The sequence below is a fragment of the Zingiber officinale genome, chromosome 8B, assembly GCF_018446385.1.
Source record: "Zingiber officinale cultivar Zhangliang chromosome 8B, Zo_v1.1, whole genome shotgun sequence".
In the NCBI taxonomy this organism is placed as follows: domain Eukaryota; kingdom Viridiplantae; phylum Streptophyta; class Magnoliopsida; order Zingiberales; family Zingiberaceae; genus Zingiber; species Zingiber officinale.
This window is the reverse complement of record NC_056001.1, coordinates 59,474,365-59,491,883: the sequence shown is the minus strand read 5'-3', so window position 1 is coordinate 59,491,883 and position 17,519 is coordinate 59,474,365. Positions and strand designations below refer to the sequence as shown.

Genomic DNA, 17,519 nt, shown 5'->3' with positions numbered 1-17,519 from the left:
ATAATTATGGACAATAATTATTTAGAAGGGGCTAAGTACTTTGAGTAAAAGGGGAGTATTAGAAGAATATTTTAAATATTCGATTATAATAAAAAAAATTGTATAAATATTAAAGTATCATATATTACTTTATAGTCAACTTTACAAAATTTAATTTTAAATATTCTATATCACTATTTAATTACTAAATAATTCACATCAGTTATTATTTTAACATGACAAAAAGGAAAATAAAATAAAATAAAAATTGGGAGGTGAAACGGAAAAGAGCCAGCGAGCCTCCATCCGCGTGTCGAGAACGTCCATGGTTGCTCCTCCCGTCAACGGCGGATCCGCCTATTTCTAGCCATTTCTGCCACCTTCCCCTCCCAATCTCCCCCTTTCTCCTTCTCCTCCTCGTCCTCCCTTCTGCACTTCGCTTCGATCTTCTTCGTTTCCTGGCCTCCGACTCGCCCTGTTAGGGATCGGGGCAAATTTGGCAGATTGAGACAGGTGTGCATATTCCCATTTTTGTTTCGTCGTTTCCATCGCGACCTCTTGATTGGCCGTCTTTTTTTTTTCCCTAAAAGATCGTCCTTTTTTTACTGCGTTTGTGGTTTCTGATTCCATGAATGTTAATTTAGATGTGCAAGTGTTACGTTGATTCGTTGTTATTGTCAGTGGAATTGTATTGAGGTCTTCTCTTTATGGTGGTTTGCTATTGACTAAATACTCAGATGAATGCGATCCTGTCTTCCAGCGTTTTCAGAGAGTAGAAAGCAAGAGCCCTAATATCTGTGGCTTATTTTCCTATTTCTTGCTCAGTTACTGCTTTTGGATCTTCCTGTCATGCTTTGGCACTTTTCTGTCGGTTTTCTGTGCTCCCTCGGATCATTTTCCGGCACAGCACAATCAGCTTGGTGGTTTGAGGCACCTCACTTGTTATATTGAACTCTAATGTCTCAGTATGTAATTGAGATTGCTTTCGTCTTTTCTCAAAAAACAGAAAAGAAAAGAAAAGAAAAGAAAAGAAAAGATCTTTGGGATTGTTTCAAATATAACATGGGGGGAATCAACTTTTTTTTTTTACCCGATCCATCCGATATCTTCTTCTTCTATGGATTTCTTTGGCATTTTACCTTGAAACAAGAAAGAGTAACAGTTTGAAACTGTTTGTTTATGATTGATGAATCAGAATATTCAATCTGCAAGGATAAATCGGTGTTTACACCGTTTTGTTCTTGTAAATTTTAGAAATCCTACTTATTTTACCCTTCTTTTTAGGGGCTGAAACCAGACGAGGATTAAGGAGGGCTGTTTAAATCACTCTGGAAGTCACTGAGATACCATTCCCTCGCACCTTGCAAAAGGTGCGGGCTTGGGAGGATGCACTTTTCCCTCTCATCTCTATTCCAATTTGCACTCTTCTACTCGTCAGGATTCTCTGTCATATCATAAAGGGATCTCCAATCGATAATGGCTAACCAGTGAATACGGTTCCATGGAAATAGACCACTTTATTCTTATCTGCTAATCTTCCTCTTTAGATGTTTAGAGTTTGGTAGGTGTTCTCCAGAATTATAGGTAACTATAGTTGTCAACTGAAAAATGGCATTGATCGGTTGCCTCTCTGCTCTTTGGGTTGGAAAGAAGAGGTCCAAGGTGAGCAAATATAATATTCTGTTTTCGTTTCTCTTTGATAAATTTATTTCAAGGTTTGTTTGCAGAGATTGCAGAAGGAAATCCATTCTAAAAAGGAAAACATCATGGGAGATCCACCACTTAAGTCAGAAGTTACTTTCTATGAATCCCTCCAAACATCTATCAAGGATGCATCTTTCAGACACTCTGATCAAATAGAAACCAATGCAACTAGAAAAGGTTCTGCTGAACAGAAATTGCTTGGGGTTGAAAAAATGATGAGAACTCTCTCCAAATAGACGTGGCAGCTGAATCAGCTTATGAGGGAGGTGATGAACATGATGAGATCACGTCATTTAAAAGGGATTTTTCTGAACTTGATTTGCAGGCCCTGGCAGAAAAAGATGAGACCAATTCCTATGGTTTGAACCAAAAACTGATCAATGAACCTGACAACCAATCTGAGAAAGACGAGGGAATAACACCTGAATTAGTGATCCAGAGTGGGCATGTAAGTGATCCAGGGATGGGCTGCACTAACGCTTTTTGGGGATGTCCAATATTGAAGCGGTCATGCTCTAATATTGAGACGAAGAGATCTAGTAAACATTTTATGTCCCCAGCCAAGTCCCATTCATATGATGACCTCAAAAACTTGCCTGGAAATTTCCCTGAAGAACAACAAAAGGATATCCTCGGTAGCCCTACATCAGTAATAACTTCTTGCAGTGCTGATAAAGTAATGCTAAAGAAGAGATCTTCGAGCCAGGTACTTCCTTCAAGAAGTAGGAAGGTTTGGTGGAAGCTTTACCTATGGAGCCACAGAAATCTTCATCAGAACTGGTCTCTGGAACCTCATTGGAGTGCTTCCATCAATCATAAATCCAACCAGAAGGATGGTTACTGCTCTGATACAGTAGGACCCGGTGGGGGAACTGATTTGAAGAACAAGAAAGTTGTGGAAGAGTCTGAGATTAAGTTTAGGAATGATGTATGGCCTCCAAACCAGTGGGTTGCTTTTTCAGCAGAATCTTCTTCTTTAGATAGAGTGGGCGCTTGGGTACATAGTCTTGATGATTCTCCATTATGCCCAATTGAGTATGAGTATAATGGAGATGAAATTGCACCTGAGTCTGCTACTCCCCCAAGTTTTCTAGACATTGGAGAATCATCCATAAAAAACAACACTCGAGGTGGTCGGCATGGACTGGAAGACATCTTGCAGGCCAACAACATTATACAATCCCTTCCTCCTTTTTCTTCAGTTGTTCACATAGCCAGCATGGGCTTAAAGGTCATACCCGCAATTTCAGCTTTTAGTAGCCTCCGGTCAGTCAATCTATCTGGCAACTTCATAGGTAAAGCTTAGCTAGGGAATTATGTAATAAAAATATGAATCGTATATAACCATGGATGCGGCATGTGACGTGTTTCGTGTTTTCTGCAGTTCACATTTCACCAGGATCTCTACCTAAGAGTCTTCATATGCTTGACTTGTCCAGGAATAAGATTGCTACAATTGATGGAGTTAGGGAACTGACAAAGCTTCGAGTTCTTAATCTCAGCTACAACAGACTCTCACGAATTGGTCATGGTATGAATAACAATTTTTATCCTTTCGGTAGCGGAGTTGCTTGTTTTGTTCGTTGATTTAGTTCTTTCTCGCATGAAAAACTGCGAGATGAATATCCAAACAATAATATCTGTGTTTGGGTTACTGAGTACTTCTATCAATCTTACTAGTTACAATAACCTTGGAGGATTTCAATGAGTTGAATTATTTAATGAACAATGTGCCATTTGTTGTCTTCTAATTCTGAGTATATGTTTTATACGCTTCTTGTTGCTTGGCATATCCATGTCGTAGTTGTCAGTATGGTCACTTGTATGCAGGTACAAGTCTCTTTCTGTATTGAACACTTGCCGCCCCATCCATTTAAATTCTACATTCTAACAGACCAAGTGGTCCGTTCACTATCTCCTGCTCTCCTAGTTATATAATTATTCCCAACTTTTAATTTTGTAAAAGAGATCATGACTTGGTGGTCAACTCTTTGTTTTCCTTTTTGCAATGCCTTCTGGCGTTATGATCATGACTTGGTGGTCAACCATAAGATTCTTGGTACTATTTCCTCTCACCTTGCATGTTAATATTCAGAGTTTGAAGATAGTTAAGTTTAAGCCATCTACCGTACACAGAAACTGTCATGGTTTAATGCCTTTGAGAAGCTAATAAGCCATTAGTAGAGTACTTCACCTAAAAATGATTTGCAAATCATTTTTAGAGGAAGTACTGATATTGCTCTTGAATTCTTCATCCTGTTCAAAATTATGATCAAACCTGATTTTCCAGGGCTGTCGAACTGCACCATGATCAAGGAGCTGTATCTCGCTGGAAACAAGATAAGTTGCGTGGAGGGTCTTCACAGGCTTCTGAAACTTGCTGTTCTGGACCTGAGCTTTAACAAGATAACAACGGCAAAGGCTTTGGGCCAACTAGTTGCCAACTATCACTCTCTAGTGGCCCTCAACCTACTCGGTAACCCGATTCAGAGCAACATCGGAGATGACCAGATCCGCAAGGCGGTCTGCGGCCTCCTCCTACACCTTGCTTATCTGAACAAGCAGCCCATCAAGCCAGTTGGAGCCAGGGAGGTAGCCACGGATAGCGTTGTAAAGGCGGCACTGGGAAACAGTAGCTGGAGTTCTCGTCGGAGGTCAACTAGACGAGTTGGTCATGGTTCAAGTCCTTTAATCAAGGGCACCGGCGAGGGTAGGAGCTTCCGAGGTGTCATGCATCCGCCACGGATCAACAAAGACAAATCAAAGAGCAGAGATCAACACTTCACTTATCGGAAATGATAGCATACGAAAGCTTCTCGCTCTCGATGTAAGAGTTTTGTTCGGAATAAGCTGGAGAAGATTGAACTGGTTGGCTCAATCTATAATTTGCTTTCTATTTATACAAATAGTAATAAGCTGGAGAAGATTGAACTGGTTGGCTCAATCTATAATTTGCTTTCTATTTATACAAATCTACTATTTGTTTCTAGTTTTGTGCAATAATGGAAGACAAATATGGGTGATGTAGGGAGTGATTTCTCAATAGTTGACCTCCTTCATTCAACGAAAACTTAGTGTTTGACTTGATAATAGCTCATTTATATTAGTTCGATAATATTATCCATTTAAAAAAAAGGATGAGTCAACATTTTTGAATAGAGTTTACTAATAATTATGATCAAACTTAACTACTCATTGATATCCGCCATCCTTGAACTTGCTCTCAGAGCCTGCACATGGAACAAGAACAGAGCTCAATGTTCAAATATTAAAAATATGAATAACGATTTTTTTTAAATATAAATAAAAAATTTATGAAATTCACCTCTTTTTCCCAATCACATCTGATGGTAAGGAAAACCAGTATTAGTGTCTGAATTGCTGTGCCACAAATCATTCCTCCCCAAATACCCTACCAATTTATTTCAATTATTATTATTGTATTATATATATATATATATATCATTTGAGAATAATTTTGTTGACTTATTTTGAAAGGCCCAATTACCTGAACTCCAAAATCGAAGGCCCAGCCCATGATGACTCCAAGAGGAATTCCAATTAAATAGTAGCTGCCAATGTTGACAAAAGCCACCGTTCCTTGCCACCCTGCCCCAACTGCCACTCCTGCACGATTTTTTTTAAAAAAAAATTATAAAAGTATTTAATAAAAAGAAGGAAAAAAAATAAAAAAAAGGACTCTTTTTATTTTTAAAAATCATCTAAACAAGAAAATTTAAATTGAGGATTTCAGATATAAAATTATAGATGAAATATTATTTTAATATTTTTTTTAAAAAAATAATATGAACTTTTGATAATAATGATGAGAAGGGTTTTCTTTTTAAAAAAAATGTCAGAAAATAAAATTTAATTAATTGTGGGTAAAAAAAGAAAAATGGGAGACACCGGAGAGAACTGGCTGGACGCTGTTGAGCAGAACGGTGAACGCCAAGAGCAAGGAGAGCTTGTCCGCCGCCTGGATCACCACCGGGCTCGAGGTGAAGATGAGCGCAAAGATGTCGTGGAGCCACATGATGAGGGCGCAGATGATGAGCCCGATCACCGACGAGGTGACCGTCGATACGACGGCCGAGAATTTCGCGCCTTTGCCGTTGCCTGCTCCGAGCTCATTCGCCACTCGCACTCTTGCATTGCAAAAAAATTAACGAAGCTTAATCATGAACAAACTCGATCAAAGGTTTCATTTTGATCCCTCTGAGATTCCACAACGACTGTGTAAAAATCTGTAGATGAATGCATACCCTGTTCCGGAGAAAAATCCCAAAGGAATCATCAACTCCCATCCGTTTATATTCATGCTGCATTCAGTTTCAGTAATGATGATGATGATGATGATGATGATGATGATGAAGAATTCAATTAATCAATAAAATGGAGGATATTTTACCAGATGGAAAGTGCGTCCACTGCAATCTTGGCGTCGCTAAGATTTCCTGTTAATAAGATCAGTATTCTGTAGTACCAAATCTCCAAGCTGCAGAATCATATAGCAGAGGTTGAATTTGGTGTTAAATTTCAATTTTTGGATAGGATTAGATCGCCGGAAGCAGAGTGGACGGACCACATCATAATGCCGGAGCCGGAGGAGAGCTTCAGGAAGTCCCAGAGGCCGACGAATGCCTCCATGGAGAAGCCGTTCCATGTATCCGGGCACCCACCGGCGACGACGTAGATGAACAGCATGATGGCGCCGGCCCACCAGGAGAAGTTGAGCGTCATCGCGGTGCCGAAGAGGCCGAACTGGAGCTTGACGACGCAGATCCAGGTGACAAAGAGGTGGATGAGGAGGGAGACGAAGGAAATGACGGCGGTGACGTTGTTCTTGAGCTGGCTCTGGAGGAAGCGGACGATCGGGAAGTAGAAGGCGAAGCAGAAGTGGAGGGGGATGGACCAGATGGATATCACGCCGGCCTGCTTCGCCAGGTCCGGCGGCTGCCCAAGGAGGAGGAGCAGCGGGGTGGCGAATAAGTATATGGGAAGGAGGAGGACGGCGCAGAGGAAGAGCACGATCCAGGAGCGCTGCATGTAGACGCCGAGCATGTGGTACTTCTTTGCACCGTAGGCTTGGCCGCAGAGCGTCTCCAGGGCGCTCGCCATGCCCAACTGCACCAGAAAAACCTTCCATTTTTAGACCAAATCTGACCGGACTCAAGCCAAAACCCTAAACCTACCATCAAGCCGAAGCTGAAGCCGACGATGACGGCGTTGGCAATGGACATGGAAGCGAGCTCAAGGTCACCCAGGTGGCCGGCGAAGGCCTGTGAGATGACGTTCATGCTGTAAATGACGACTCTGCCGAAGATGGCCGGCCCGACAATCCGCCACAGCTTCTTCGATTCGATCCAGCTCCTCTCCACCCATCCGACGACCTCCTTCTCCTCCGGTACTCGAACTGCGTGGTCCAAAAGCGGCGCCCTCTCGACTCCGGTCTCCATTGTTCTCGCTCCTGCGTCTTCTCCGATTGTATATGAAGAGCGGAGAGGTGTTCGATGAAATGGCTGAGAGAGATTATAAAATTCTAAATTTTCGTAATCTAATTACGACTATCTTAATGCATTATTATTATTAATGAAAAGAATGTTTTTTTTCTCCATTTTTGTTATCCTTTTATTAATAAAAATTAATTATTGGTGTCTGACAATATAATAAATATTTTTGTTTCGAATGATTATTTAGTTGCAGAAAGTTTCTTTATTTTAATAAAATAATAATAATTTTGTATTTAGTTATATTAAATATTTTTGTCAACAAGTGGCAAGTGTTTAGTTGAAAAACGTTTCTTTGTTTAAATAAAAAAGTAATTAGTAAGTACTTATTATAATAATTTTTATTTAATGTATTTGATATTTTTGTTAATTATAACAAACATCTAGAAGTATTGGTGGGAGGTAATGATCTTCCTCTGTTAATAAATGTGGAGGCTATTTAGTTTGGACCCTTTGTCTCCATTTCTCTCTGTCCCTGTGTCCCATTGTCGATCGGACGGATCAGATTAAATCTCAAGGATGTTTTGCATATCACGAGGATACTGTACATATTTTAAAGATATCATGATATCTTAAGATTTAATCTGATCCGTCCGATCGATAATAAGACACGGGGACAGAAAAAAATGAGGACAAAAAATCTAAATTAGGGGACTATTACCCTCATCAATGTAAAGATTGGACTAGAGATTAGTCCAACTTTTACAGACCAGATCAGAGGATCACATCCCTTTATTTGGTATATTTTTTTTACCTACATAAATATGTAGAGTCCGTATTTATATAGTTATTTATTCTAATAGATTTTGAGATTAGTTTTATTGTAAAATATTTTGTTAGATCTGATTTTTTTTTTAACACAAAAAATCATTACATTAGAATAAAATATTTTCATAATTTATCTGTATCTCAATAAATGGACTTAGGTGAAAGCTCACAAGTATTTTTACTTAGTTGTAGAGTTGTAGGAAGCCTTTGAGTTTAATAAAAAATTAATTATAATGCAAATATTTATAATAATTTTTTATTTAATTATATTAGAAATTTTTTAATTATAATAAGCGTCAAGAAATGTTTTGACAAGTACTTTTCTTTAGTTGCAATTTTATAAAGCAAAAATTATAATATTTATTTATTTAATCAGTGTCTACCTATACATCTATATAATAAATATGCTTTTATTTAGTTACAGTTTAATAAAAAATATTAATTAGGATGCAAATATTATAATTTTTTTATTTATATTACATATTTTTATTTAGTTATAATAAGTGTCTAAGTGTACGATTATATAAAAAAATTAATTAGAATACAAATATTATAATATTTTTTTTATTTATTTATATTAGATATTTTTGTTTGGTTATATATATATATATATATATATATATATATATATATATATTAGTTATAATAAGTGTCTAAGCGTACGATTATATAAAAAAATTAATTAGAATACAAATATTATAATATTTTTTTATTTATTTATATTAGATATTTTTGTTTGGTTATAACATTTATTTATATATATATAAAAAAGTGATTGTGTATATATATATATATATATATATATATATATATATATATATATATATATATATTAGTTATAATAAGTGTCTAAGCGTACGATTATATAAAAAAATTAATTAGAATACAAATATTATAATATTTTTTTATTTATTTATATTAGATATTTTTGTTTGGTTATAACATTTGTTTATATATATATAAAAAAGTGATTGTGAACCCGCGTCGCGTGTGTAATATAATACATTAAAATTATATTGACCCTTTATAATGAAATTATATTAATTAAAGTATTTTAGCGTTAAAATATTAAAATAGAGTCATTAGGGTAAAGTACCTGACTTTTGAAAATCTGAATTATTTGGGTCTTTGAAAATCCGAATTGTTTGGATTTTCGAGTGTCACCCTTACGTTCAGAATCAAGAATTAATTATTTGGGTAAGATATCCTTACGTTCAGAATCAAGAATTAATTATTTGGGTAAGATTCGTCAGACCCATGCAATAGTGTAATAATGCAAGGGTGAGACTAGAGAATCCCAGCAACAAACTATTGTAACGGGCTTCCATATGAAAAAAATTAATTTAATTTAATATTATACTTATCTTAGTAAAAAAACTAAGAAAAGTATATTTTTTAACGGCCTAAAATATTTATAGAACCTTCTTTGATCATAGTGTTCAATTCTAAAATGTGAGACTAAAGAGAACTATATTTTTTTTATATAAAATAATCAGAGAAAATTAATGATGAGAAAAATTCATAATAATACGTCGCAGCTGAGTCTCGAACTCTAGATCACTGATTGTTTCGCTTGTAGAATTACTAATAAATCTTGAAATTATTTTTAGTGTGAATAGAAAAAAGGATATTAATGTAAATTCATTTTAGGTTTCACGAAAGTTAGTTAGTAAAGGGGAAGATTTTTAATAAAATAGTAAGATATATATATATATATATATATATATATAAAAGATTTATTATGAAAAAAATTATCTATCAATTATTCTACTATTCAACCTCCAACCCCTCATTAATTGACTGATCTACTAGCCTTTGCACCTTGACCATCCATTTCCACCATCAAAATGGATTGTTAGCTTGCGGGCGGACGGTGGCTTGCGAGCGGCCGATGAACTAATGAGGAGGATAAGTAAAATAGGAAGAAGAAGGAATAAGTGGTAGTTAGGTTCACGAACGGTCAATGTAATAATAAGCATCAATTTATTCCTATCTCAAGTAAAGATCCATTATCGAAAAAGATCATCTCTCCACATGGAGAGACGATGCAATCTGAATTCTAGATTGTAATGAGTATCGTTTGTGATTATAGTCATTTGTTGTCATTAGGGCACTTACCTCAACATTCATATGTCTAAAGGTTTCCAGACTCGGGCACAGGTTATCCATTGACAAGCTTTGGCACATTGACAATAACAGATCAGACTGAAATAGAATGAAAGTTTTGCGATGTAATCGAATAACAATGTGTTTGAAGTAGCACAGGACGGGAGAGCATTGAGGAAAATAGAGAAAATATGCAACAGAAATGAATTCTGAGCAATCACTCAGCATGGTGCCATTTATATGTGATCCGTATGGCGTGTTGTGAGTGGCCCTGAGAATAACATGGACCCGATAGTCAAGATGATATGACAATCAAAATCAAGGTAAGGTGGCAGTCAACGACAAGGAGACAGTCAGGGTGCACATAATCAGACAGACCACTCACCTTTGAGGCTTAGTTCCTCGCTCTCCAAGTGCAAGTCTCTCATTATACAATCGGTCTGCCTTAGAATCGGTTGAACCCACTGTCCCTAGCTCCCCACTGCTACAACTCTCAACATAAGCCCGATCGACCCAAAAGTAGTTAGACTCATGGGGCTCAGCTCCCCATTTCTAAGCGTTAAGGCACTCAACATGTAGACGGTCGGCCCAAGAATCAGTTGGACTTATGGGGTTCAACTCCCCACTTCACAACATTGAGGCACTCAGCATATGGCCGGTTGGCCATAGAACTAATTCCTACTGGGCCCAACTCTCTACTTCTACAAGACAACTCTTAGCGTATAGCTAGTCAGACTCAACGTCGGTCGGACATCCATAGTTCAATTCCTCACTCCTCAAGGGCAAGGCCTCCAGCACAGGGTCGGTCAACCCAAAGTGTCAGTCAGACCTTCTAGGGCTTAGTTCGAAGTTCTTCAAGGGCAAGTCTCACAGTATATAGCCGATCGACCAAATAGTCAGTCGAACTTTCAGGGACTTAACCCCCCTCCCCCCCCCCCCTTTTCAAGGGTCAGGCCTCCATCATATGGCCAGTTGGCTCAAAGTGCTGGTCAAACCTATGAGGATAAGCTCCCTACTTCTCATATGTCAGTCTCCCAGCATACAATTGGTTGGCTACAAGGCCGGTCAGATTTCTTTCGGGAGACAACAGTGTTAGAGAATTGTAATAATTTGTTAGAGAATAATGATATATCACTCGTCGGGGAATATTTCGCTATCCTAGCATATGCACATAATGGAACCTTCCTCCAAGGGTGATCGTACCTCTACCTTTATTCGATATATTCTTACACCACTGTGGAGGTTACGAGGGTTAGTATAAAAAAGGGTCATCTTCATTGGCCATGTACGCTTTACTACATGCTCACTAACGCTCATTTACGTTTTACTATGCATGCACAATACATCTATGTTATTGTTCTACTGTTCATCTTCTTCTCCACTTTTGTCCACTATTCTGACTTGAGTATCGGAGTATCTACGCCATGGACTCCTCCCTGGTTCTCGCTCTAACATTTCCATTTGCTCTCTTTTGTGTGTGCAGAAAGGAAGCGCTCAAGGCCATCTTCTTCCACCTCAGAGTTTTCTCATGGTCAACAACAGAGCCATCTACCCAAGCGCGTTATCTCCCCCGATTTCATACAAGGTCAAATTTAGTGTCGTCTGTGGGAACTTTGACAGGATATGAAATATGGAGATGGATGAGACTGGATGATTTACATAGTTACTTTTTGCAAGAATATTTGGAGATGCTACTAAATACTCGAGCATAGAAGTTAGTGCAACAACAACAAGTAGCAGCCAGGGGTCCCCTATCGCACGACCCAGTTGAAGGCGCTGGAATTTCGTTCTGTTTAAATTTCTCTTGTATAAAAATTGTACAAATACAAAACTTTTCCTAGGAACCCACATGTTCGATCAGACATGTGTTTGATCAATCAAGCAAGTTCTTGACGGATCAAAGCACACCTTGATCGAGGCACAAGATCGCTGGCCTCTTGTGTTGGTATTCATGATCCATACAAAGGAAACTAAACTAATTACGCAGCGTAATTAAAGAACTAGTTGTACCTTTCCTTTGTAGCCAAAGACCTCTTGATCTTCTGCTGTATTCCTCTCCTCTTCATGGACGTCGTGTGGGTGACGATCTACCAAGACAAAAACCACCCTTCTTCTCTTCTTTGTTTCCAAACCGTTGGCCACCAAAAGGAGGCTCTAGGATGGGTGCCTTCTCCTCTTCTTCCTCTCCTCCAAGCCGCCGACCCTAAGGTGGAGTTGGAAGAGAATTGTGCCGCCGACCCTAAGGTGGAGAAGGAGAACCTTGTGCTGTCGGCCCTAAGGTGGGTGCCTCCTTCTCTTCTCCCTCTTCTCCAAGCCGTCGGCCCTAGGGGATTCTAGGAAAGGGTGTCGACGACCCTAGCAAAGGGAGTTGTGGAAAAAACTTATGTTTAGGGGGCGTCACCTCCCCTTTTTATAATCCTTGCCGTCGGTTACAAAGAAAGAAAAAATAACAGAATTCTGTTTAGAAAAAATCTCCCTTTTATTTTTTATAACCAAATTTTGTTGGGGTGGAAGCGAGGCTTTATATAGAGGCTACAACAAGGAGCTAGAGGAGGAATTGGTTTAGGCCTCCTGATGGGCTTAGGCTTCCTGTGTTCGGCCCTAACACCCAACTCAAGTCCATCAATAATAATCCATACCACTAAAGAGTTATTATTGAACTACCGCACCAATCCCATATTACAATATTAGCTCCTTCTTATCATGAGTGCGTTAATCTCCCTATGTTTAAGATATCGTATGTCCGTTAATTAAATGAGTTACTGACAACTCAATTAATTAACATCTGATTTCAAGAGTAGTACCACTCAACTTTATTATCATGCCAGACTAAGTCCACCTGCAGGGTTTACATGATAATCCTTATGAGCTCCTCAAGGGGACATCATCAACCTAAATAATTAGGGCATAGATTCCTTCTATAATCAATAACACATCATATAAACAGTACTATCTCCCAACTCATCGAGCTTATTGATTTAACGAATAAATCTCACCCATTGATAAGTTAAAGAAATAAATACTAAGTATACGTGCTTGTTATTATATAGGGATTAAGAGGACGCACATCCACAATAATAGAGGTTCTGTTCTTTTATGTAGTTAGTATAAATCGAACAACCTCAAATGGTCCTGCTCAATACACACATAGTGTACTAGTGTAATTTTATAGTCAAGACAGACTAATACCAAATTACACTACAACCGTTCCAATGGTTTATCTTAATCCATCTTGGTTGTGAGCTATACTACTTATAATTTATAAGGAATCGATAATATGATCTTCTGTGTGGCACCATACATCATGTTATCTACAATATAAATTAAATGGACAACTGCATTATATATAAATATAAAATACAAACATTTGATCAAAGTGATTCTCATTTCAAAATAGATGTTCATATAAAAGTTAAGCTTATAGTATACATCCCAACACCGGTTGCATCGACAATGGGCCCTCACATTGAGCGAGGGACTCAAGTGGAAGGACCCACTGGGTTTCCACCCATTCCTCCTCCAGCTGGTTTCATGCAAGTGTCGGCGTAGCTAATTAGCCCGCCGCCTGTGCCACCCTCTCCAATCGCATACCACCAGGCATTGTTCTGCATGCCCTTTAACGATATAGGCCGAGCAGAAAGGCCACAAGGATCATCTTTTAGGGATGCACCCGCTAGGGATCCGTGAAAGGAAAAAAGCTTAGGTCCCTAATGGTTCTCCGGAATGGATAAGCATGTCATTCTCTCAACAAATATGGGAAGACAAATTGCCAAACCACTTCCGCCCTTTAACGATCGGATAATACAGAGGAGCAATCGACGTAGAAGATCATATACTCAAGCTCAAAAGTGCAGACATCCTTCACCAGTATATAGATAGCGTTAAGTGTCGAGTGTTCCTTACCACTTTCTCCGCCTCGACACAAAGATGGTTCAACCAACTTCCCGCTAAGTTCATTTGTTACTACAAGGACTTCCGCAAATCATTCCTCCACCACTTCGCCAGTAGTTGACACTACTATAAAACCACGTTGAGTCTATTTTCCCTCAAACAGGGGCCCAAAGAGGCATTGAGTGCATACATCAAGGGATTTAACTATGTGACCATGAACGTTCCTTTAGCCACCTCGGAGATCCTAGTGAGTGCCTTCTCTCAAGGGCTCACTAATGAGGAATTCTTCCGATCCCTGATTAAGAAGCCTTCTAGAGATTTCGACCACCTACTTGGAAGGATCCAAGTATGACCATGTACATCAATGTGGAGGAGGCTCAATCCGCTCGGAAGAAGGAGGTTGTCACACTTGCTCCCGAGCGCAAGCCCCATCCCCTCCTCTTCAGCATAAAGCCCCGAGCGAACCCCAATCACATCATCACGAGTAGCAGCCTAATGTTATACAACATGTGGAAGCCAAATGGGCGTGATTCCCTGAGCCCCCGATGGACTCCAAGGCTTTACACCTCCCATCGTTCAAAAACGTACAATACCCAAGACTGTTATCACTACAATCAAAAGAAATGTCTGGTGGCTAACTAAGGGTTTCTCTAGTGCTCACCGTCTCCCAACAATCGACGTTACCAGTGATTAAACAGACCGCCCCGAAGAGACCACTCAGACGTCGAGCGGTGCCAGCAAGCGCCCCAACATCAAGAGAACAGGGCCTAGGCCCCCAACTGAGTTGAACAGGAGCGTCCCCTGACACGGCAAGAAGAAAACTGCAGCAATACTGCTTGGGGGGATACAAACATGATCGTCAGTATCCCAACCGATGGAGACTCCAACTGGGCCCGTAGGTCACATGCTCACCGACTGAAAATCCACACACTTGGATATAGCCAAGAGCAAACACAAGGGCCCAAAATCAATTTTAGTCCCAAGGATTTAGAAGGGATGGAAGTACCCCATGATGATGCTTTAATTAGTAAGGCTATTATAGCCAATTATAACATACATCATACTTTTATTGACATAGACAACTTGATCAACATTATTTTCAAGAAGGTGTTCGAGCAACTACAAATAGAAAAGAGCGAGCTCCAACCTATAATGACACTTTTGTATGGATTCACATGCAACAAAGTTCAGCTATTCGAATAGATTAAGCTAGCCATATTTTAGGGGAGGAGCCTTTGATAAGGATGCATGGATTGACCTTCATCATGGTGGATGCGCCCCCAGCCTACAATGTAATCTTAGGTCAACCGACCTTAAATGAATTTCAATCGGTCGTATTAATCTTTTATCAGAAAATCAAGTTCCCCATGGGCGACCAGGTTGGGAAAATAAAAGGAAAACAACTGGTAGTACGTAAGTGATATATTGATGTGGTCAAGACTGAAGCTCATACAACTCGAAAAAGCCAACGAATGGAAGTTAATGTCATTCGTGAAGCTCTCACAATACTAATCTATGAAGAAAAAGTGGAGGTATAGATTCAATCGGATCATCCAGAAGTGACAACTCAGATAGTGGCAGACCTAGCACCAAAACTCAAAGTAGAGCTTGTCGCATGCCTAATGTGCAATAATGATGTCTTTGCTTGGATGCCCAAGGAAATCACAGGAATATCACTAATAGTTATGGAACATGTGCTCCACATCCATTCGGACGCTTGGCCAGTAAAAAAGAGGAAGTAAGATTACCGAGCAAAATAAAATTATCTAGGCAGAGGTAGATAAATTACTAGAGGTAGGATATATTTGGGAAGTACAATTCCCAAGTTGGTTGGCCAACATGGTCTTGGTGTTTAAGTAAAGGAACAAATAGTGAGTCTGCATCGACTTCAGAGATTTGAACAAGGCATGCCCCAAAGACTATTATCCCTTGCCCCACATCGATCAAGTAGTGGACTCAACCTCAGACTGGGAGTTAATATGCATGCTAAATGGGTACCAATACTACCATCAGATCCCGTTGGCCAAAGAAGACTAAAAAAAAGGTTAGCTTCATCACTACTGAAGGAACTTACTATTACAATATTATGCCATTTGAACTAAAGAATGCAGGAGCTACTTGCCAACGACTTATGAACAAAGTGTTCCAGAGGCAGATCAGATGGAACATGGAGATCTACGTGGATGATATTCTGATAAAGTCCCTTTGAGCAGTTGACATGTGCGCTGATATAGATGAAACTTGCCAAACATTACGGGAGTATGGACTTAAGCTCAATCCCAGCAAGTGTTTATTCAGAGCTAAAAACAAACGTCTCTTGGGATACATAGTGACGGAGTGGGGGATCGAAGCTAACCTAAGCAATGTACAGACTCTCCAAGACATGGTTCCCCCGCATAATCTAAAGGAAGCACAACGGTTGACCAGATGAATCACAGTGTTGTCTCGCTTTATATCGAGATCAGCCAACCGGAGCTTGCCCTTCTTCAAGATTCTCCATCAGGCAGCTACATTCTAATGGGATGTCGAGTGTGAAAAAACTCAAGAGGAATTAAAGAATTACCTATCCACTTTACCTGTATTTGCTAAAATAATAGTAGGTGAACCCTTGTGGGTGTACTTGTCTACTAATGAGAGTGTCATTGGGTCAGTATTAGTACGACAAGAGGGAAAGGAGTAATAACCTGTGTATTTCTTGAGTCATTTATTGAAGGATGTTGAATGTCGCTACACTGCTTTTGAGAAATTGGCATATGGCTAGTCTAGCCGCTCACAAGTTACATCCCTATTTTCTCTCTCACTTAATTATCATGTTGACTAATAGCACCCTGGGCTGAGTGCTCATCAACCCAGAGACTTTGAGGAGATTAATCAAATTGACCACGGAGCTTAGCCAATATGATAATATAGTATCAACCCAGAGTGACCATCAAAGCTCAAGTCTTGTCTGACTCTGTGACTAAAATACAAAACCCAGAGATGAAAGAAACCTGGAAGATATATATGGATGAATCATCGACTCGACAAGGTAGTGAAGTCGGGATTCTCATGATATCGCCTTGAGAAAATAGATTGCAATTGTCTGCCCGACTAAATTATTAGGCTATCAATAATGAAGCAGCATACAAGGTATTGATTGTCGGTCTGCAGGCAACAAGACATGTGGGAGCTGCTCAGGTCCTAATTTACTTAGATTCTCATTTAGCGGGTCAATAATTGTCGAGTAATTTTGAAATTAACAATGAGAGGATTAAGCTATATGCAGAGACATTCGAAAAGTTGAAGGTAGAATTTCAGGAAGTAATTTACAGAAGATCCCCTAATCAAAAAATCATAAGGCAAATGATTTATCTAAGTTGGCTGACTCCTTAATCCCGTGGATTCTAGATAAGCTTGAAGAACAAATATTATTGATAGGTCACATTAAAAGACAAGTTGAGTTGGAATTACATGATAACTGGAAAGTGCCGTTAATTTCATTTCTCCAATAAGGAATCCTACTAGTCGATCGAGAGAAAGCACATATAATTAAGAAAATGGTCGGTCAGTTCACTTTAACGG

General features: G+C 39.1%; 2 protein-coding genes across 4 annotated transcripts; one reads left to right on the top strand and one right to left on the bottom strand.

The window, feature by feature from the left end:
* The first annotated feature begins 278 nt into the window (after nucleotides 1-278).
* LOC122015252 lies at nucleotides 279-4,672 on the top strand. 3 transcript variants are annotated; one of them, XM_042572037.1, is made up of 5 exons: nucleotides 279-492; nucleotides 1,264-1,641; nucleotides 1,716-2,978; nucleotides 3,068-3,214; nucleotides 3,974-4,672. In XM_042572037.1, exons 3-5 carry the CDS (start codon nucleotides 2,147-2,149, stop codon nucleotides 4,480-4,482), a joined length of 1,488 nt encoding a protein of 495 aa, XP_042427971.1. In that variant the 5' UTR covers nucleotides 279-492; nucleotides 1,264-1,641; nucleotides 1,716-2,146; the 3' UTR covers nucleotides 4,483-4,672. The 3 variants fall into 3 exon arrangements, with proteins under 3 accessions (XP_042427971.1, XP_042427970.1, XP_042427972.1); XM_042572036.1 differs by having other exon boundaries at nucleotides 1,707-2,978; XM_042572038.1 differs by lacking the exon at nucleotides 1,264-1,641 and having other exon boundaries at nucleotides 1,707-2,978.
* A 199-nt stretch (nucleotides 4,673-4,871) lies between these two features.
* LOC122013873 (protein DETOXIFICATION 27-like) lies at nucleotides 4,872-7,142 on the bottom strand. Its single transcript, XM_042570089.1, has 8 exons — nucleotides 6,879-7,142; nucleotides 6,269-6,810; nucleotides 6,095-6,181; nucleotides 5,949-6,005; nucleotides 5,593-5,831; nucleotides 5,192-5,310; nucleotides 5,009-5,095; nucleotides 4,872-4,913 (listed from the first exon to the last, which is right to left on the bottom strand). Exons 1-8 carry the CDS (start codon nucleotides 7,140-7,142, stop codon nucleotides 4,872-4,874), a joined length of 1,437 nt encoding a protein of 478 aa, XP_042426023.1.
* Between the last annotated feature and the right edge of the window lie 10,377 nt (nucleotides 7,143-17,519).